Source organism: Trachymyrmex septentrionalis, unplaced genomic scaffold (genome assembly GCF_001594115.1).
Source record: "Trachymyrmex septentrionalis isolate Tsep2-gDNA-1 unplaced genomic scaffold, Tsep1.0 scaffold62, whole genome shotgun sequence".
NCBI lineage: Eukaryota > Metazoa > Arthropoda > Insecta > Hymenoptera > Formicidae > Trachymyrmex > Trachymyrmex septentrionalis.
Window position 1 is genome coordinate 1816102 of NW_017305800.1, and position 23677 is coordinate 1839778.

The following is a 23677-nucleotide window of genomic DNA, read 5'->3' on the forward strand; positions in this document are numbered from 1 at the left end:
CACACACACACACACACACACACACACACACACACATCTTTGAAACTATATTTTAAATATTATTATAGATGTTATAGATGTTTTAAAATTAATGTTTTTTTAATATTTTATCATACAATTAAGGATAATTTGTATATACTATTTAGCGTATTTTTGAAAAGTTTTTTGATGATAGAATTAAAGCTATTTCTTATTAAATATTGCAACTGCAATCTTATTACAAATTTTTCTTAATATATAAGTTGACGTCTATGATGTATTTGCGAATTCGGTTGAACCCATTGAAGTTTATTAAATCCATATATGTCTCATACAATAAATATGCTACGTCCTAAGGACGTTTCCAGGATATTTTTTTAAATAAAATAGCTATATGAGATTGTATTGATTTAATCCGAGTGTAAAAAATACACACGTATTTCAAATTATAAAATGCAATATTTTAGCACAATAAAGTATATTGAGGATTTTGCGCTTTAATTCGTTTCTATATTTGCATTAACTTTCCATTTGCAATTTAAGTTTATTTTGTCCAGCTCAAGTTTTTTTGCTATTCTATTATATAATAATAGGTCTTCAAGAAATATGAAGAAATTTAAGATTATTTTTCTATCACATAATATTAAATAGTTTTTTAACTCAAATGTAATAAAAATTGAAATTTGAACAAAAATGAGGAAGAAATTTGAGAGAGAAATTTTGCTTGTGTCAAAAAAGATCTAAGTTGCAGACGTAAATTAAATACATCTTTACATTAATTTATATAATATGATGTCTTTAATTAATGTACATCAAGACGCATTGAGTGAGTCCGACCGAATTCGCTATACTTATATATATTTATTTTTTGTTTGGATATTTTTTATATATATATAAAAATACTTATATATCTGCGTTTAGTGATTTCTTTTCAACTAATTAATAATGATATTTGTTAAAGATATAAATAACGAAACGTGTATAATAAATGTTTTTGTAAATATTTCTGTTTATGCAATAAATATGCACTTTCGTTTAAATGCACTTTGCTTGTCATTTACTATTACCTGTTTGAAATCCTACATGCTTTTTCATACATTCTATCTGTAATAAGGAAATGACTTTCATTTATACGGGCCAATGACATCGGCTTGCTCATCGGAAAACGATGAGATCGATTTACGTAAAATGATTGAATTGATCGGATCAATTGCGCTCATTGTTGCACATGCCATTCGGATTCCAAATCGCATTATGTATAGATTGCAATACCGAAAGAGCAATTGTATCTCACGTAATTTAAAATCACTAAGCTTTAAAGGTTTTAAATTAGTGAAATGTGGAACAAAAATTAAATAAGACAAAACAATTGAATAAAAAAAAGTTAAAAGGTTAAGAGAATAATTAAATAAATAATGGACTTAAAAGAATAAAGGTAATTTTGAGAGAAAAGATAAACCAAAATAAAAATTAATGTTGTTCAAATTTAGTTTAATTTAAATAATATATAAATATGTAAAAAACTTTAATCTGTATCTCATTTAGGAACATCTTGCGTAATTTGTATTAGAGAATTTCATTGTATTTCTATTCCAAAACAATCGCTCCGTAGCTTTGAAGATATCATAAGCTCATAAAATAAAACATCGGTAATATTTATTACAGTTACTTCGCAAGTCATTGAGAAATGCGTTATTTACGTAAGACCATCATACCCGCAGTTTGACGCATCTATTTCAAATAGACAAATCGACATGATTTCACTTACGTTTAGTAATAAGAATATTAGCATAATATATGATAAGAACGAAAGTAAAACAAATATTTTCCATGGAAAGTGAGAGCGAAGACATTTATTTTGAAATGAATACATAAATCAGATTAGCCTTCAATTCGTATAAGTATTGTTTGTAATTGCACTTTTCATTTAACATTTACTTGCTAGTGAACAATTTTTTATAAAAATAGATTTAAAAAAATTAAAACAAATTAAAATAAAATATTTTTTTTTTCTACAATATATAATTTCTTTTAAATAATTCGTCAATATCCAAATTAAAATTACCATTTAAGATCTTGAGACATTCCAGAATATTTCCAGAAAAGTATCTCTATCGTAACGCACCATTATCGAATAACGAAATTCCGAGAAAGTAGCATGTAATTTCGTTATATCATGTCGTTATTATATGTTCACGAAATAGTCTCTTATTTTACGAAGTGTGTTAAATGTGCCGTCTTGCTGTATCGATATATGTGCCACTGGCTAACGAGCGTAAACGATGCCAGACAGTTACATAAAATGAAGGACACTAGTTTCGATGTTCACTATCGATACAGGCTTCCGATGCTTGTTCAATTTTAATGGTTACACCGTGGGAAACTTCATTGTAACAATTGGAACATTTCACTAAACAGCTTTGGATAGTCTCTTAAATAATTTATTTCGAGATATTTGTATCCAAATATCTTTTTCTTATTTATCTCAGAACGATCCTTAGTCTTCCATTGATTTTGATTTTTTGAAAATTACTCCACCTGGTGAACAATCGACTTTCCTTTAGATCTGCATACTACAATCACGCTAATAATTATCTAAACGATTCAATATTATATCTTTAACGTTATTTCAATAGTCAACAGCTCGTCTTCGTTTCACATGAGTGTCGAGTACTTTAAAGCGATAACGATGCGGCGAAGGCCGAATTTGTGTCAACGGTGAGCGAACGTCGCACACTTGGGCGGCGCGGAACATCCCAGATAATCGTTTGCCGACCTCGCCATCGTTCTTTTTTCTTCTTTCTTTTTTTAACGACAATACTGGTGAATGGATGGTCGCGCGGTGCCGGTATTTACCCAGCCGCATCCGATCGTTCGATCACAGAGGCAGGCGGATGGAATGCCCCTCTGCTCTTCCTCGCTATCCGCCGTTGTGGCACGGTGCACGCCGATTGCTTTTCATTTCGTTACGTGTCCGCTTTGCAGTTGCACGGTAAGCCGGCACGTACCGGCATTAATCTCACTCTCCGCTGGCAAAACGAAAGGATGGATGTCCATCGAGAGTGAATCACGAGCGTGGCTCGATGAGAAGCGCATGAAGCTGAAGTCGCGCAGGAGGTGCTCTGATCTCTAACCCGGCCGACGATGCACGTCTCAGCTAAGTGTGACGATCGCTGCTAAGGAGAGCTCAATGACGGATCAGCGTTTGCACAAGAGCGTGAGTGAACGCTTACAAAGTACAAAGTACACAATAGACTTGAACTCGCAATTTTTAAACGAGTTCCAAGCTCGAGGAGATCGCGAGTTATTTATCTTGTTCCAACATTTTATGTGGCTTATCACTCGAACACTGTTTTTTACTTAAAGCGAGCTTGCGTAAACATTTTTCTTGAAACTTTTTCTGCAGAATATAAAAAGTGTATCGTCACGAAAATTGTTTATTATATAATCGTGAACTACAAACGCATCAAAATTATGGATTTATTTATTTAAAATTGATATATATTTTGCAGTATTTTACAAAATTTTTTATCTTTTGAATAAAACGTAACGTATGATTATTAAACATAGACTGCCTTTAAAAGCTTCGTTTTTACTCATGTTTTAAACTTATCAGTTAAATGTGCGATTACGTGTCAATGCAAAAATAGCTTAGCTATTATCATCCGTTATTCTTCTCATTACCTACTGTTTTAGGTATGAGTATTAAGTATGAGCCATCATATATACATATTGTATCATACATTCGACTGTATTAATAATGCATTAGTGTGACTCCTTCGATTCAAGTATGACTTAACACTTGACAATTTTTTTTTACTCTTCACGCGCAAAAGGGAATGTTTGCTTCTCAAGAGAATATTTTGAATTGCAATTAAATAAAAACATTTTTTACTGCGAAATATAAATACGCGCACTATATCTGTCCCGTATTCGATAAAACAAAAAAACGACTTATATAACGAACAGATTACAGAAGGATTTATTTTATCGAACACACGAGTTTCAACAGAATTCATGTTTCACGAAATAAATCCTGCCATAAGCCGCTATCGCGCAGATTACATTGTGTGCTTATGTAGTATTAAAAGGTAGTGAAACTAAAACACGAAATACGACGTAAAAGCGGCATGCAAAACGTGAGGAGCTCGCTTATGAGAAACGCGTTGCATTATCTTGAAACCTTGAAATTAGGAGGGAGAGGTCCTTAAAAAGAAATCATTGACGGATGATTGCGTTTGGCCGCTTTTCCACTCGACAGCAAGTCTAACGCGGCCTAATGTTATGCGTGCCAATTTCAGCTTTTACACGTGATAACGGCGTTACGTAACGACGTTTGCACAGGTACATCAGTGACGCGATTAGAAGCAGGAGATGTCGTTCCGGAGGTAAAACAATCTGGGAAATTCTTGAAAAACAACCTCTTGCAATTTGGTCTTGCCCTGGTTGTTTGCAGTGCAAACATTCAAGATGACGACATTGCGTTTCGCCGGCACGATTTTCGTTTGCTGCCTTGTTTCGAGCACAGGTGAGGTTCAACGTGCGAGTGATGTACTGCGAAAAATATAGCTGGACATTAAATACATTGTAAAGTATGGAAAAAAGGATTCTTTTTCGTCAAAATAATGAATGGAAATTAATTAAATTAAGAGAAGACATTTTAATTAAGTATTTTAAATACGATTAAAAAAAATGCTACTGATGTCTTTTTAGCAAAGGTACTTTTCATTTCTGACACCTTTTATTTTATTTTTTAATTATAAGTTTGATTAGCAAAACAGTCGTCCGTGTCTGTGAATTGCACGTACAATCGTGTTCTTTATCTAGAATCAGTGATAGTGCGTAGTGCATTGTGTAGGCATGATACAAGGCTGTTTATAACTGCAGTTCACATTTTACAAAGCGCGCACCTGTGCCCTTCAGGTTGGTCTCAGAGTTGTCAGAATGAAGATACGGGATGGGAAAAGATCGCCGGAGCAAAGCCAGCAAACGCTGTAGAGACTGTAATTTACAAAAATGGTGTGACGTCCATAAGTAACAACGGTATTATCGCGCCTTGCTTTGATAGGTAATCCATCAAGCATCTCTTTCTTTCATGTAGATTTTATAATTATGTTTCAATGAATAAATTGCTCAGTTGTTCCGGGAAATCATAAGTAAATGCAGTCTTTAGATGAATTATGGATATTCTGCATGCGTATATTGTAGTTGTTCGTTAATAGATGTATTTAATAAATTATACGTTTCATCGTGCGAAAATGAAAAATAGCGCAATCATCTTTTTTTGATATCGCAACATCTTTTTTAAGGAAAATTACCATTAAATTTTTGTGAAAAGTACTTATGTGAGGCAAACACAGTATTTACGTAGTTGTATTACGCACAAAAGTATGTAAATTTATCGTTAAAAAATTCATCTATTATAGGTGTAAAAGTCTGAATTGCACAGCTTTCGTAGTCGACTTCGCGAGGAACATCTGCTACAGCGTGCAAGTAAAAAGCGAGGAACTCATTCCCGAAACGAATGCTACACTTTTCAATAAGATCTGTGTTACAGGTAATAATAAAAACTATTTTTATTTATGTATATAAAGTATTATTAAAATATAATTAATTTTTTTAGCTAAAATTTTTCTAATTTCTGTATTAGAATTTAATGCTACATATGAATTTACAATTATTTTATAGAAGAAAATCTAAAATCTGTTGAAATAAAATTTTATAATTTCTTAGAAAAAAAAAATTAGAAATAGTATTTTTGGAGATGCTTTTAAAGAACTCTTTGCGTTTGCGTTTTTTCAGTCCCGCCGAGCTGCAAACAACAGCGATTGTGGCAAGTAGAAAGAACTTTGGGAGCTGTTTTAAAAGAGGGACAGTCTGGCTGGTTCCATCAAGCATTACGAAGAAGCGAGTGTTACGAGAAGTGTCTACAAGCAGGTATGCAAAGTAATCGTATGGATTGTGTCGAGTCTTAGCTATTAAATAAATTGAAATTTTCAAGAAATTATAAGCTGTGTACGGTCAATTTTAATAACAAAATGACCTCAGGGAATGAATGTGTGTCTGCGCAATTTCGTACGGGCGAGCCTCTGTCAATCAATGATACCATTGGCACGTGTTCGTTGTCAAGGCTCGAAAGGGGTACCAGACCACAAGCCTACAGATCGTCGATGTATCGGGACGAGTATCTGCAGGATCAGTGCCATAACATAAGTAAGTCGACAAATCAATCTCTTTGTCTTTCTGTAAATCGTAAGATCGAGTTGCATTCGAATTGAATTTAATTTCTACGTACTCTGATACAGCGGCGAAGAGCTATTGTTCCTACGCAGAATTTCGGAACGTATCATTGCCATACTCGGACGTGGCGTTACCAGGACTAGATGTAAAGCAGGTATGCCTTGTATTTTCTGCTGTTTTTGTGAGTCAACTGATTCATTCAACTGTTACTCAATCACGATTTTTTTAGTGCGAAGAGAGATGTGATCGCAGCATGGATGGTTTTATATGCAGAGCTTATACTGTCGATTATTTGGAGGAGAAACCGCTTTGCTTACTGCATTCTGACACTACAATCGGTCTTGGAGTCAGTTCATTGATTGCCAGACCTAATGTGGTTTACAAGGAGCAAGAACCTTGTATAGATCGTACGTTTACACGGATAGTTTTACAAACTTTGGCCATAAAATTTTAATATCAAATAGTAATCGATTTATCGTTCAAAAAAGCGTAAAGACGGAATATATAAAATTTATAAAAATTAAATAATAAGATGTTCAATGACCTGAAATATTAATTTATTTTATATTATGCGCACGTTATAGTTATAGCTGTTTTACTTATTAAAATAAATTTTATTGTTCATTTATTTTCCATACTGGCATTGTCTTGTTTCATAGTGAAAGTGGAATGCGGCGAATCAACAATGACAATAATACTGACTACTGCGGAGCCCTTCATAGGACGGATGTACGCGAATGGATATGGAGATATTACGACTTGCAGCGTCAATGGTGTTGGGAAAAATGTTACGATATTAAGATTACCGCTGCCAAAGAAAGAGGAAATTGACAAGCCTGATCTCGTATGTGGCCTTATACCCGCATTTTCCATCAACAATGAAAATCGGTACTTGCTCTCGAAATCATCTAATAGAATCAATTTATGGAAAAACTATTTTAGCAAAGTATATAAAAATTTAAGTATAGGTACAAATCTGAAAATACTTTTGTTGACTATCAAAGTAGTTATGTAAGGAACTAAAGTATGTACTTAAGCTGCAAAAAATTTTGATATTCTATCAACAGTTTAAACATCTTGTATAAAAAAAAAATTATTTTGAGTCTAAAATTCATCATTTTTTAGATCTGTAACTATTGTTAAATTTTTAAATCAATAAAACCGTTCTTTCCTTGTTTGTATTGTCAAATGCGTTAAAAAAAAATGAAAGAGATTATATTATGATATGATAATACTAATCGAATTAAAGACTAACTCTAAGCTATTGAATTTTTTCAGGACGCATACGTTGATTTGGGGTATTATTGTGATACAGTATAATCCGATAATTCAGCGTTTGGGAGATCAGTCGGTGAGAGTTGGATGCACCTTAGATGAAAGCGGTCTTCCGGAACCGAGGAACGTGACCGTTCATTCGAATTTCTCTTTCGAGGACCCAAAGTAAGTTTAGCTTTTTTAATTCTTACAGAATAGCGTTCACAATTATTTGAAATGAATAACATATTCACTTAAACTGCCACCTGATGCAAAACCGTCCCGATTCTGTGACAAGTGTCCCCGATATTCCGGCTCTGGTTATTCTTTTGTAGCGCAGGCGTACCGCCGGTTGGCTCAATTGTAGTGAACGTTTCGTCCGAAGTGCCAGTGGTGACGATGAGGATTCTCAACGAAAGCAATATGGATGCTGTCGTTACCCAATTGGGACAGAAGCTAACTCTCAGAATTGAAATTCATCCCGTAAATGGTGAATAGCCTTGTACATTTACATAGAATATCCCCAGCTTATAGTTTCTCTTTTACTAAATTTTTACTTCATACTAGAACTTCTCTTAATAAAAGTGTTATAAGCATGAATAATTCTTTAATTAAGAAATATTAAAAATTAACTTGTCGTAAATTCAATTTCAGCTGCATTATAAATATATTTTATTTTGAAAAAAATTATATTATAATTCTTTGGTTTGACAGGAACTTACGACATCGCAGCTGGACACCTCGTAGCTAGTAGCGCATCTGGAGAATCCTCGTACCTTCTTCTTGACGAAATTGGATGTCCAACAGATCCGGCGACCTTTCCTGCGCTATTAAAGGATCCAATTGATAACCGATCTTTGATCTCAACATTTACTGCCTTTAAATTTCCCGACAGTCAAATCGTTCGATTTAACGTCATCGTTCGATTTTGTATCGAGGAATGTGAGCCGGTAAACAGACTACATATTCTTTTTAAGTTCTTTAAGCCATTATTATACTTTGGAATATAATATTAAAATATAGTAAAATTCTTTTTACAAAAAAGAATATTAATAACATTTCTTTAACGAATTAAAATAATTTAGTATCTTTGTATAAATTAGTTAGATTAATTAAAAAATGAGAAAATTTGAAATTTATGATTTCTTCGAAGGCCATATGCAGAGGAGGACAGCCATCATATGGCAGGAAGCGACGGTCGATCGAGGAGCCAGTCACTGCCGAGGTAACTGAAATTTTCAGAAACCTCACGCCCGTGGAATTACCATTAGAACTATCTATCGTCGTTCAAAGTCCAGTGATAACGGCAGACCATTTATCCAGGGAAAATCCTGATACGCTTTTGATCACCGGTGGAAGTGAGTTTAATATCGGTATCGCTACCTCCAAGCGTCGGAAACTTCGATTTTAGAAATTCGATTTTTGCATCTTTAAATTCTAGATAGTAAAGTTATATGACAGAGTTAACGAAGTTACACAAGTTTTTTTTCCAGAATCTGACAGTCTCTTTTGCGTGGACGCGAGTCTAGCTCTGGGTCTTTTGATCTTTTGGTTAATAATTCAAATTGCACTCACCGCTGGTTGCATTATAGCCGTTCGTCGCTATAGAAAAATGGCTGTAGAAGCCGAAGAAGACAGAGCTCAGATATTGGCGAGACATCTTTATGGGATTCACGGAGGAAACTTTGAAATTGCACGAAGGGTCAGGTGGGCCGATCGAAACGATTCCTCAATCGGATGATAGATTTATTTTCCGGATTTTTTAAATGCAAGGGCAATTTAAATATTATTGATATAAAAAGTTTTAAATAAAGTTGAAAGAATGAAAAATATTATTACACTTATAATAAAGTTTTTAAATCGTAAAATTTTTAAGTAATCACTAGTCATATTTTAGGACTTTAATTATATACTTTATTATTTGTGATGTGGATTTATTTATTTTATGTGATGTGGATTTATTTTTTTGAAGAATAAGAAATGGTTTTCTCTCTCTCTCTCTCAATTTGATTTTTTAAGAAATATGAGTTATTAATTTTATTTGAAACAAAAATTAAATTTTTAAAAAAGAAATAAATTATTTTCACCAATTTAATATATATTTTTTTGTACAATTAAATTTTAACAATTTAAATATCTCATAAAAGCCCATTATAATTTCATGTTGATAATGTTAATTTTAAAATTATTTAACGTAAAATGATTATATGTAAAAATAAAGTCAGTAAGCTTTTATTTTTGCTTATAAAACAATTAAATACGTTTGTTACATATATATATTACGCATACATTACGGTGTGTATATACGTAAGCGATTCAGATATGAACAAAACAATTTTTTGTGTTGAATACAAATCAATGTTAGTGGATGTATTTACACTGAGTGACAAGTAAGGGCGTCTACTCACGTTCGACATAGTTGTAGCCTCGTGGAATTGTTTTTGCAGTTATTGTTGCGATGTTGGAACACTTCGAACAAATGAGCAGATACCTCCACCTGTCACTCAGTATAAAAACCAATGTCGCGATTTGTATTCACACAAAAAAATCTTTTCATATTTGAATCACCTTCGTATGTTTATTTTTCTTAAGTTTGCCAATCTTACACTAAAACATTTATTATCATAAACTGTATTATAATGAAAATTTTGTAAGTTATCCAGTTTCGTCTGTTGTACACTTTCCACGATCTTTCGGTTTTTCTGTAAATATAAAATATTATATATTGAGTATATATTTTACTGCGTTCGCAATCGCACTGCCTTGTACTATAACTATATGTAAGAATTTTTTATTATTTTGTATATTTTATAGAACAAAGATTGTTAAATATATACATATGTCCGGCAAATATATTTGCTGTTGCAAAATCTGTTAATACTAGAACGACTGACGACATTTAGAAGAATGATTTTCTTTTTATGTTACGTGTGGTATGGAATGTATATATAAAAAAAAAGAAAAAACTCTTATCTAATTTTATCTTTTTTTCTCATAATTTATGTATTAATATCAATTTTCTTCTTATAATTAATATAACTTCAAAGATTTAAGCAATAGTAATAATAATAATAAAGGCAGTTAAAAAAATTGATAGAAACTACGTGACTTATTGAAAAATATTAAAACAACTAACTTGATCATTCTAGCGTTAAAACGAAAAATTTGTCTTCGAGACATTGTCACTCTGATAGAAAGCTTGTTTTATATTGTTACCACGCATATATTCTTTATATAGCAAAATAAATATAATTGTTAAATAAAAAAATCTTTTTATGAAGTGTTTCACCTATTTCACATCGTTGCTCGTAATGCAATTTTCCTCGATTGCTATAAATAACGTTGTTCGTATCACAAATGGGATCGAATTTCAATGTCGTCTATGACAATTAAGAATGCTATTATAAGTTCAACTTTAAATTTATTTTTTAGAAGTAAATAAAAAGTCTATTCAACAAATAAACAACCCGTAATATATGACGAGTTACTTTTCAAAAGTAACTCTCCGAACCTTAGCGTATAGTTAATTATTTTTAGTGTCATAAAAAAGACTGCGTCACTATTAAATCGTTTTCATAAAAAATAATGACAAAAGTAACGATCTTACTTACTTCTCATCCTATTTATTTTATTCAAATTCTTTTTATTTACAATTGTATACGCGTAATAATAATATCGTACGGCAACTTTCGTCAATCAACGATTCCATCCATCGGCAGACATTGTCGAGAGGAACAAGACCGTAAGTTTACAGACTATCGACGTATCGAGATGAGTGATTTATAGGATTATTGTCATAACATAACTAAGTAAATAAATCGATCTGCCTTTCTACAAATTACAAGATCTAATTGCATTTAACTTGCATGTGTCTGTATAATGAAGGTCAGTTGCGTGGAATTTTAAAACGTATTATTGGCAATACTCAGGCATGCTGTAACGAGACCTGAAGTCGTAAAGCAGGTATTAAATAATATTCTTTATATTTTCGGCTGTTTTTATGAGTGATTCGATTCATTCAATTGGTGTTATTTTGTGCGAAAAGAGATGTGACAACAATGTCGATGGTTTCATATATCGTTTGCGTAAATTGTCGATTATTTAGAGAAATCGCTCTATCTTCCGACAGTACAATCAGTCTTGGAATAGTTGGAATCACTTCGTTATAATTACCAGACCTGTGATCTATAAGGAGCAAGAATCTTGTCTATAGACGATATATATATTTATAATGCGGATAATTTTACATATTTTATATGAGATATACTTAGATATATTCTATCTATATTAACAATAATAACATTTAAATATCATAACATAAAGCACATTTACATAATTTTTTTGATATTCATAACGTTAATTCTAAAATCGTTCACAATATAAAGAGATCAAAATGAAAAAAATCATTAAACTGTTATTTTCTGTTATAAAGCAAATAAAAATATTTAATACATATAATATTATATATACATTACGGTGTGTAAATATGTTTATTTTTCTTACATTTGCTAATTTTGATTAAAATATTTATTATAATAAATTGTATTACAACGAAAACTATAAGTTATTCAGTTGCAGTTTGTACAATTTCCAGAACATTTTACCGTTACATCTGTAAACAAAAAGTATATTGTATGTTGATTATTTTAGTCACATTGTTTGTAATCGCATTGTCTTACGCACTGATTATATTAAATACTAAACTTAGTTTTAACGGCTCATATTTAAATGACGCTAGTTGTAGGTGTAATCTATTTTGACATCTGAAGTTGGCTGCATTTTAGAGATTAGACATTTGTCAATAAAATTCAGTGCGAAAAGATTTATTTAAGCGAACAGTGCCATTTTTTTTTTGTTATTAAACATGGAACGTGATAAGTTATTTTTTTATGCTGCTTCATTACTTTGATTTGAAAAAAATTGCAGCTGCAGCTCATAAATTGCTTGTCGAAGCTTATGGCAATTGTGTTCCATCAAAAAGAACATGCTAAAAATGGTTTCAACGATTTAAGAGTGGTGATTATGATGCGAATGATAAACAACGCTCAGGTCAATCGAAAAAGTTTGAAGACACCGAATTGTAAGCATTATTGGATAAAAATTCAGCTTAAAAGCTCCAAGAATTGTCTGTAGCATTAAATGTTACTCCGATGGCTGTTTCCAAACGTCTACATGCAATGGGAAAAATTCAAAAGGAAGGAAAATAGGTGCCACACGAATTAACCGAAAATGCCATTGCGAATCGCTTAAACATCTCTATTTCTTTGCTTGCCAGACAGAAAAAAAAGAGTTTTTGTGGCGCATGGTGACTGGCGATAAAAAGTGGATCTATTTTAATAATCCCAAACGCAAAAAGTCATGGGTGGATCCTGGCCAACCATCAACATCTACACCAAAGCGAAATATCCATGGTCACAAAGCAATGCTCTGCATTTGATGGGATATGCAAGGCGTCGTTTACTATGAACTACTCAAACCGAACGAAAGAGGGGGATCGATATTCAATTACAATGGAACTGTCTGAATGAAGCATCATTGGAAAAAAGGCCAGCAGTAGCCAGCAATCGACGCAAACTTATGCTTTTGCACGACACGTTGCAAAAGCCGTCAAGGAAACACTGATGCAGCTCGAGTGGGAAGTTCTCCCGCACTCAGCGTATTCACCAGACTTAACTCCTTCAGACTATTACTTGTTCCGATCGTAGCACGGCTTGGTGGATACACTTCAGAAATTACGAGGGTGTGTGAAAATGAATCAATGAATGGATTGCTTCAAAAGACCAATCGTTCTATCGTCGCGGAATCCATTTATTGCCACAAAGATGGGAAAAATGTATAGCTAGCGAGGGCAAATACTTTGATTGATGCATTTTTTGCTTTTGATATCGAGATAAATGAGTTTTTTAAGCAAAAAAAAACCGTCAAAACTAAGTTTAGTAGTTAATATATAAAATTTTTCATTATTTTATACATTTTTCAATGCAAATATTGGATAAATTAATATTTGCTATTGTATTATTCATTAATGTTGGACTCGAGAATATTTAGAAGAGTGGTTTTCTATTGATCTTGCATGTAAAAAAGAAAATTCTTTTTGCAATTTTAATTTGCATTGTAGTAACTATTAATTTAATTGTCAAAAATATAATTAATTTAACTTCAAAGATTTGAACAATAATAATAATAAAGACGGATTAAAAGAATTGACAAAAAGAATCTCTTTGTCTTGTTGGAAAACATTAAAACGACCAGTTTTTGTTTTAGTGACAAACCAAAAAAGTCTTTGAGATCATTGTTACACTAAAGCTTGTTTATGTTACTGCCATGCATGTGCCTTTCATGTAAATAATAAATAACTTAAAAATAATGAAATTTTAATGAAGTATCTTACTTTTTCCACAACATTGCGCGCATTTTAGTTGTGATCGATTCATGTAAGTAATATTGTCTGTACCACAAACAGGATCGTAAACCAATATTATCTGTCAAAGGAATGATGTTATAGGTTTAACATTAAAGTTATTTTTCAAAAAAAGATGTAAAAGATTTTTAATAAAAAATTATGGTTATACAAAGCATTTCAGCATGCATTTATCGAATGAAACATTAGAGTTGCAGGTTGGAGGGGGTGAATCATCCCTTTTCTCTCTATTAGATTGTTTGTAAGCCATTGGACTGTTACTATCCAATTGAATTATTTCCACTGCGTTATCCAAATTCTATAATGTTTATCGAATTAAACTTCCAAATATTAGATTCCCGATTTTTTTTTGGAAAATATTACTTTCAAAAATACAAAATTATACGAAACGCTTTACACGATATTGATTTCAGAATACTAAAATCAATATTAAAATATGAACAGAGTGTGTATGCAAATTTTTCATTATAATATTTTTATTCATACAGAACATATAAAATAAGAATATCATTGTTATGTATTAATTATTAAGAATTCAAACGATCTACAAATATTATGATATATCTGCATCATAGTTCATTGCGCTTAGCATAGAATATGATTATATTTTTTGACATTACAATATATTCAAATGTCTTGAATAGTTTAAATATTTATCCATTTATCTCCTACAAGAGATCGCATGAAAGAATATTTACTTACTTGTTGAATCGCGTTGATAAGAAACGGCGATGCAGCAACTAATAAGAATTATACAATACAATGTAGATATTATAATTAATTAATTAATGCATAAACAATTTACATTATGCATGAAATATTTGAAATAATATTTTGTATTTTCTTACTCAACAAGTAAAATAACATTTTGTTAAAGTTTGCCTGATCAAAGACCGCTAATTATCGTGCGCGATAATTATATACTATTTTATACGTCTCTAAGGTAATCTATTAACAGAAATTCGATGATCTACTGTTGGCAGTATTCAGTTGCGCTTCTTTTTATGGATCTAGTTGCTAATTGATGAGTATCTCCGTAATGTATGTAAGTGTATGATAAATAAAAAAAAGTGCTCAATAAAGTGCTTTTTGCATGCTAATTTTCAAACTTATTAATAATGGAAGACCTTGAAGTATTAAAAGAAATAATATGTATATAGAATAACAACAATATTAAAAAATTTTAAAAACATTTACGCGATGTTGATAACTAACGGCTTTTTAACAGATAAAACTTTTTAATAGATAAACTTTAATAAAATGTTATTTTAGTTATTGCTGAATAAAAAAATTATTTCAAATATTCGTGTTTCGTGATGCGAAATACTTGTTTATGTATCAATTCTCCAAGTAGCTCGTCGCTCTCAGTGCGATTGACTCGCGATCTGTGAATCCGGATTCGATCCCACCTGTGTCCCGCATATGCGATTTTTTGCGTTCGCCATCCGGAATCGGCTTTAAACTGCAGGTCTTCTCGAGTGTTGACAAACTCTAAAGAACTGTAAGAGTGCAATTAACAAGTCAAATTAAAAAAATTATCAATAAAAAAACTTAAAGAAATTTGCCAATGAGAACCTGCACTATACAAATATAATATATATTATTATAATGACTTTCTTAGTAGTTTGAATATCCGATGAGATACGACAAACGAAAATTACAGCTTAACGATGTATTTCACACTTCTGACAACATTTATAAAATGCATTTAATGTTTCTAGAGGACTATATTTTTTGCACTTTGAAAAGGATATAATATTGATGTCGAAATCGTCGACATCTGTAATTATAATATATTTTAATATTAATATTTTTGTAAATACATGAATCATTATTATCACATTGAATACCTGGTGCAGGCTCTCATTAGCAAATTTCCTTAAGTTTCTTTTATTGTTAGATTTGGAGCCTTTTTATTGTACGTTATTATTAAAAAACATTATATATATATATACATTATTATAAAAAAATGATATTCCATTATTATATAACCATTAAAAATATTTCTATCAAAATTTAAAAAGTATATAGCGCCTTACTAGTTACGACGAAATTCTTTGTCCGTATAGCCATAAAGATATTTCTTGTATCTTTGTTCAATTCTGAATTATAAATAATTTTTTTTGCAATTGTAAGAATTAAATAATAAACAACACAATAGAGATATTAGTATCTCTACTGAGTTGTTTATTATTATTTAATTCTTGCAATTGCAGCATCGCCTTTTCTTATCACTGCAATTCAAATGTCATGCAAATTTCTAATAAAATGTTGAGTTAGTAATATCAAAATCTTAAAAGTAAGTTTTTAAAATTAACATTTTATTTTTAATAATGTATTAATGCGTTTGAAATGCTTGAATATTTAAAACGCTTTAAATGCTTTAAATTCCCGTTAAAGTATATATAAAGTGTTTTTAAAAAAGCGCTTTATGTATTTTTAGACTTAAAACATTTCTAAACAATTAAGAAGTGACTACAAGGTTTGAACATTTTAAATGTTTTAAAAGAAAACATTTAGATTTGCAGCGCGATTGCCAACCAACAGTTCTGTCTATAATGCGCGTAAGTATAAGCGAATAGCAAATCCCCAATATAATGATATGACCTATTCACTGCATAATAATTTTCGAATTTTTTTCGAAAATAGAAGATTAAAAAATAGTGAAACTTAATATCTTTACAATATAAAAGATGTTTTAAAATTAAAAAAAAAACACACAATACTGTTATTCTTTTCTTAACAAAAAATTGAAACAATAATGTTAGAATATTGGATAGAAATTCATCAGTACATTTAACAAAGAAAAAAAAACTTTTAAGAATTTGTCGTAGCTTATTCAGATTGTCTCATTTCAACAAGTGAGCATTCATTTGTCAGATTTATTCTTATTGCGCACATATACACAAGAATATTAGTAATATTCTATCGACGTAATTATTACCTTTGCAGTCGCGTTATTAGTAACTACAATAGAATTGTGCTATTGCGCAGTATTTTAAAACCATAAAAAATGAAGAGTTGCAGTTTCTATGCTGACATATGTGCGTGCATACTGCTGTAATTAATAATTGATAACCGCAGTTATATTAAAATATAATAAGTAAGTGTTCATATAATGGAGTATTAACTAATTCCCTAATTTAATGTAATGTAAATGTTACATTTTAATTTAATATAATTATAGTAGAAATATACTTTAATGTATATAACGTATAAATTTAATATAAGTATGTATAAATATTCATAAGCCGTAGTTTTTACAGAACATAACAGCAATTACAAATTAAAAATGTATACATTTAAAATGTAATGGAATACATCAAACGTTACTAATACATGAAGTTTGCGAAATGTTGATGCTGATGGCCAGGAATTAATGATTGGGTATATCAGAAATTTCCTTTAATAGACGTCGTATATAAATCTGTAACATTCAAAACGTGACAGTTTTATCACTTGTTTATACAAACAAAAAATAACAATAAGACAAAAAAATAAAACGTTTTACGTTAAAATTAATATTTATCTCTAGTAGACGTCGTGTATAAGTTTGTAACATTCAAAACGTGACAGTTTTTTATCACTTGTTTATACGAACAAAAAATAATAATAAAGCAAAAAGATAAAACGTTTTACATAAAAATTAACATTTATATTTGCCTATATGTCATGTTTATCATATGGAAGTGATGGTGTGAACACCATATGATATTCAATTCCTGCTCAGCTGGCTATATGGTTCGCAAGCTCTGATCACTTTCATCTCAAGTTCTTAAAAAATATTGAGCGCTATTAGATAATTTATTCGTCGAAATAAGAAATTATAAATGATTCAAATAGAAGTAGTGAAGAGAATCTTTATGAAAATTTATGTTAAGAAAGTTTAAGTAAATTTAATGTAATAACGAAAAAAGAACAGTAATGTAGGAGTAATGTAGTACTTACATGGATTACAATTTTTCGTGCAATTACATCTTCCTATATTCTAGTAGGTTACGTTATCGGTGACGTATACCGGGTTATATTCAGCAGTCGCGACACATGAACAATTATTGTTAGTATTATTATTATTATTATTATTATTTATTGTCCTTTGCCTGATGCTACTCGTGCTCGGCGTTCCGTTGTTTGCTTCATCATTATTATCAAATATTATGGAATCGTCGACGACGTTGCCCGATCAGTCTCTTTGTGGGAATGCCAAGGCGATCAATCAAATTAGGGTCAATCTTCATTTTGTCAATCAACTTACACAACTATCGAGTAAAACGATGTGTCAGATGTGCATATGTTTTAACGCAAATTTATACTAAGTGAGACCGTCTACTCACGCTCGACATAGATAGCCTCGTGGAAATTGTTTCTGCAGTTATTGTTGCGATGTTGCAACAAATGAGCAGATATCTCCACCTGTCACTCAGTACAAAAATCAATGTCGCGATTTGTATTCACACAAAAAAATCATATTCCAATCACCCTTGTATGTTTATTTTTCTTAAGTTTGCTAATTTTACATTAAAACATTTATTATCATAAACTGTATTATAATGAAAATTGTAAGTTATCCAGTTTCATCTGTTGTACACTTCCCATCTTCCGATCTTTCGGTTTTACTGTCTGTAAATATAAAATATTATATGATGATCATATATTTTACTGCGTTCGCAATCTGCTATTGTACTCTTGTATTGTAATTATATGTAAGAATTTTTTATTATTTTGAATATTTTATAAGACAAAGATTGTTAAATGTATAAATATATCCGGTAAATATATTTGCTGTTGCAAAATCTGTTAATGCTAAAACGACCGAGGATATTTAGAAGAATGGTTTTCTTTTTATGTTACGTGTGGTATGGGATGTATATACAAAAAAAAGAAAAAACTCTTATCTAATTTTATCTTTTTTTATCATAATTTATGTATTAATATCAATTTTCTTCTTATAAATAATATAACTTCAAAGATTTAAGCAATAGTAATAATAATAATAATAATAATAAAGGCAGTTAAAAAAATTGATAGAACTACGTGACTCATTGAAAAATATTAAAACAACTAACTTGATCATTCTAACGTTAAAATGAACAATTTGTCTTCGATACATTGTCGCTCTGATAGAAAGCTTGTTTTATATTGTTACTACGCATATATTCTTTATATAATAAAATAAATACAATTATTAAATAAAAAAATGTTTTTATGAAGTGTTTCACCTATTTCACATCGTTGCTCGTAATTTTCCTCGTTTGCTACAAATAACGTTGTTCGTATCACAAATGGGATCGAATTCCAATGTCGTCTATGACAATTAAGAATGCTATTATAAGTTCAACTTTAAATTTATTTTTAAATACTTTTTATAAAAATAAATAAAAAATCTGTTCAACAAATAAACAACCCGTAATATGGTGACGAGTTACTTTTCAAAAGTAACTCTCCCAATCTTAGCGTTTAGTTAATTATTTTTAGTGTCATAAAAAAATTGCAGCGTCATTATCAAATCATATTATCATAAAAAATAACGACAAAAGTAACGATCTTACTTACTTCCCATGCTAGACATATATACAAATATACGAATATAATAAAAAATATACAATACAATGGAGATATTATAATTTAATTAATGCATAAACAATTCGCATTGCGCATGAAATATTTGAAATAATATTTTGTATTTTCTTATTCAACAAGTAAAATAACATTTTGTTAAAGTTTGCCTGATCAAAGACCGCTAATTATCGATAATTATATATTTTATATGTTTCTAAGGTAATCTATTAACAGAAATTCGACGACCTACTGTTGGCAGTATTGAGTTGCGCTTCTTTTTATGGATCTAATTGCAAATTGTGATGCTTATCTCTGTATTGCATGTAAGTGTATGATAAATAAAAAAAAGTGCTCAATATACTTTTTGCATTATACTTGCAATATACTTTTGCACTAATTTTCAAACTTATTAACAATGGAAGACCTAGAAGTATTAAAAGAAATAATATGTGTAGATAGAATAACAATAATATTATAAAAAATTTTCAAAACAGTTAAGCGATGTTGATAAATGGAGGTTTTTTAACAGATAAAACTTTTTAACAGATAAACTTTAATAAAATGTTATTTTATTTATTGCTGAATAAAAAAATTATTTCAAATACTCATATTTTGTGATGCGAAATACTTGTTTATGTATCAATTCGCCAAGTAGCTCGCCGCTCTCAGTTGCTAAAATAATATAATTACAGACGTTTTGACACCAATATTGTATCCTCTTCAAAGTGCAAAAAATATAGTCCAGTAACATCAAATCCTCCAGTAACATTAAATGCATTTGATAAATGTTGTCAGAAATGTAAAATACACCGTTAAGCTGTAATCTTCGTTAATACTGTAATCTTTGTCTGTCGTATCTTATCGGATATTCAAACTACTAAGAAGGTCACTATAATAATATATTATATTATATTTTTGTGAATACATGAGTCATTATTATCACATTGAATACCCGATGCAGGTTCTCATTAGCAAATTTCCTTAAGTTTTATTGTTAGATTTGGAGCCTTTTTATTGTACATTATTATTATAAAAAAATTGTATTCAATCATTAAAAACATTTCTATCAAAATTAAAAAAATATATAGCGCCTTACTAGTTACGTCGAAGTTCTTTGTCCCGTATAGCCATAAAGATATTTCTTGTATCTTTGTTCAATTCTGAATTATGAATAATTTTTTTTGCAACTGTAAGAATTAAATAATATCATTAGAGATTATTAGTATCTCTATTGTGTTGTTTATTATTTGATTCTTGCAATTGCAACATCGCCTTTTCTTACTGCAATTCAAATGTCAAGCAAATTTTTAATAAAATGTTGAGTTAGTAATATAAAAATCTTAAAAGTAAAAAAATGTATCATTACGTTAATAGATAAACGTCTGTAACACTTAAGTAATACGCCGGTTTTATCATATAAACAAAAAATAGATAATAAAAAATAGATAAAGCAAAGAAATAGACTAAAATAATGTCACATTTTATCAGCCTTAAAAAAATCGCAATTATCTTCACCTACATGTCATATTTATGTCATATTTATTAATCACAAAGAAGCGATACTATGTATCCGTGCAATATTGTACGGCGAGCCTTTGTTAATCAACAATACCATTGGCAGATGGTCGTTGTTGGCACTTGAAAGGGGAATAAGACCATAAGTTTACAGAACATCGATGTATCGGGATAGGTATTTATAGGATCAGTGCCATAACATATAAGTGTATAAATGGATCTTTCTGCAAATTGCAAAATCTAGCTGCATTTAAATTGAACTTAATTTGTACGTGCTAATATAGCGAAGACTATTGTGCACTATTTACTGTGCACAGTGTTGTTTCACAGTAAAAATGGAGAGCGAGTCAATACAACAATCATGGCATATTGACTGCTACGGAACCTTTAATAGGACGGATATATATCTTTGCAAAAAAACCTTATTTTTATGAGCTAACGTTTTGCCAACCCTGGTAAATAGTACTATTGATGAATAGTTACTGTTACTAGCGATCAATAAAAATTTAATTAGAAAGAAAGTAAACTACATAAAATTTCTTGGTATACATATATATTGTTGTGTTTATTATTGCTAAAATATAAAATTATAAAATAGAAAAATATTTAAGATATAAAAGCGACATATATATGTATGAAGAAACGAGTAATAAATAAAATATCGAAAAATTAAAGATAAAAGTAAAATTAAAATTACATGATGAAAACAGAATTAATATGCTCTTACCGTAACTCTTGATATATTATTATTCCCTGGTAACAAGCTGACATCAAAATGACGTCAATTGACGTCAAAATGACAACAAAATGACGTAGCTTGTTACTTGGGTTATTGCATTTTTGAAATTATATTTATATCTGTTAACATTTTCAAACTATTTTTTGGCATGTCGCTTTGTAGATATATTAATTCTTTTAATGTCATTAAATGTATTATTTCGACATCAATTCCATATTGCACGTATTTATATGTAATATTACTGAAACTATTGGAGTTACAATAGTAACTATTGGAATCTCAATAGTAACTATTAGAACACCACCAATAGTGACTATTGAACCTGAATAGTTTTTTTCCGTAAATATATAAGGAGACAGCATTAATGGAAAAATTGGGAAAATTGTGTATTTTTTTAAGGAAAAAAAAACAATATTAAAATTAATAATGAACTCAATATATCATATATAATAATGAATACAATAATAAAACTCTTAAAATTCAATAATAACAAATTAATAAAAGATGTTACAATTGCCAAACAAATATCAATTCAATAGGTTTAACATTGCGAATAAAAATTACCATACTAAAAAGTATACACTGTTAAAAAAAAAAAAGAAATTTGCTTTCGTTACATGTAATGCAAATTTCAAGTAAATTTTAAGCAAGTACATTAAAAATATTTAATATTATCAATAAAAATGAAGTTATAAGTAACTAAATTTAACGTTTACTTATATTAAATTTCATGCAAATCTTTATGCAATTTAATAAAAAAATATGTTAAACTTCGTAAAATTTTATGAAAAGTAACATTAAATTTCATGTACAAATACACAAATATACTTATCAGTTGATACATTAAATTTAATTTAGTATCATAAAATTGAATTTAATTTATGTAACTTAAAAGTACATTTTAATTTTATGACATTTTTAACAGTGTATATTACAATGTATAAATATTTTTCTTACGTTTATCAATTCATCAAAATATTTATTATCGTGGATCATATAATGTAAATCGTTTGTTATCCAGTTTGGCCTTATTAACAGGCTCCCTCATGCAGTAATTTCACGTCTGTAAATATAAATTATTACGTGTTAAACATTGCAATGCGTTTGTAATTACACTACCTTATACTATAATTATGTAAAGAAGTTTTTATTATTTTATATAGTTTATAGGATAAAGATTGTTAAACATATAAATATATATGCTCAGTATCTAAATATCTACATTTGCTATTGCAAAATTTATTAATGCTACAGCAATCGAGAATATTGAAAACAATTGTCTTCTTTCTATCTTATTGATATAAAAAGAAAAAACTTCCCTATCTAGATTTAGATAAGAAAGTCTTTTCTTTTTCCCTTAATGTACAAAAAATATATAAATATAAATATGATATAAATATAATATAATAGTGTATATAAATATGTTCAATTTACGATATAAATATATTTAATATAACTTCAAAGATGTAAGCACTAAGCAATAATAAAGATAAATTAAAAGAATTGATAAAAACAATCTAATTGTAAGATAAATATCAGTTAGTGGACATGGCCCAATTATTAATTAAGCAAAATGACAAAAATTTAATATTAATTAATTATTTTAAAGATTAATTTTAATGATTTTTATGACTTTAAACATATTTATCCTTAATAAATTTATAAATAACGAATTTATTTAGAATTGTACATATTATTAGAAATTTAATATTTACAATTTTTGTTGTTGCTCAATAATTCTCTCATATTTACTAATTGTTCACTAATTAGTACATTTATCTTACATGAAAAATGTTAAACAATTAGCTTGACTATTCCAGCATTAAAGTGAAAATTTCTTTGAGATTGTTGTATCTTATCTTTGAAATCATAGTCATAGTAATAAAACATTATATTGTAACTACGCATATATCTTTTACAAAATAAAAACAATTGTTAAATATTATAAAATTTTTATGAAGCACTCACTT

The 23677-nt window shown here is 29.5% G+C and overlaps 3 protein-coding genes and 1 pseudogene across 7 annotated transcripts in view; 1 reads left to right on the top strand and 3 right to left on the bottom strand.

Annotated features, from left to right (window-relative positions):
- The first annotated feature begins 2432 nt into the window (after positions 1 to 2432).
- Positions 2433 to 9244, top strand: LOC108752978. Of its 4 annotated transcripts, none has more exons than XM_018494258.1 (15): positions 2433 to 3196; positions 4281 to 4367; positions 4436 to 4507; positions 4903 to 5047; positions 5406 to 5536; positions 5782 to 5916; positions 6028 to 6192; positions 6285 to 6373; positions 6449 to 6626; positions 6879 to 7107; positions 7498 to 7659; positions 7809 to 7963; positions 8188 to 8423; positions 8627 to 8831; positions 8967 to 9244. In XM_018494258.1, the coding sequence occupies exons 3-15, from the start codon at positions 4450 to 4452 to the stop codon at positions 9212 to 9214; spliced, it is 2136 nt and encodes a 711-aa protein (XP_018349760.1). In that variant the 5' UTR covers positions 2433 to 3196; positions 4281 to 4367; positions 4436 to 4449; the 3' UTR covers positions 9215 to 9244. The 4 variants fall into 4 exon arrangements, with proteins under 4 accessions (XP_018349760.1, XP_018349759.1, XP_018349758.1 ...); XM_018494257.1 differs by having other exon boundaries at positions 4324 to 4367; XM_018494256.1 differs by having other exon boundaries at positions 2434 to 3196; positions 4281 to 4507.
- Positions 9245 to 11957: 2713 nt separating this feature from the next.
- On the bottom strand, positions 11958 to 14854 carry LOC108752968. Its single transcript, XM_018494240.1, has 5 exons — positions 14743 to 14854; positions 14597 to 14634; positions 14046 to 14192; positions 13865 to 13955; positions 11958 to 12085 (listed from the first exon to the last, which is right to left on the bottom strand). The coding sequence occupies exons 1-5, from the start codon at positions 14759 to 14761 to the stop codon at positions 12042 to 12044; spliced, it is 339 nt and encodes a 112-aa protein (XP_018349742.1). The 5' UTR covers positions 14762 to 14854; the 3' UTR covers positions 11958 to 12041.
- Positions 14855 to 17224: 2370 nt separating this feature from the next.
- Positions 17225 to 23677, bottom strand: part of LOC108752966 (sphingosine kinase B-like) — a 16499-nt gene continuing 10046 nt past the window's right edge. The window contains exon 4 of one of the 2 annotated variants that reach the window (XM_018494238.1): positions 17225 to 17321. Coding sequence is in view for 1 of the 2 variants with exons in the window: in XM_018494239.1 (XP_018349741.1) it covers positions 17610 to 17628 (19 nt within the window). In the remaining variant the exon portion in view is untranslated. Of the gene's footprint in view, positions 17322 to 17597; positions 17629 to 23677 lie in introns of those variants that run through there. The other variant, XM_018494239.1, reaches the window with a different exon arrangement.
- The window catches only part of LOC108752965, an 8721-nt pseudogene continuing 7681 nt past the window's right edge, over positions 22638 to 23677 (bottom strand).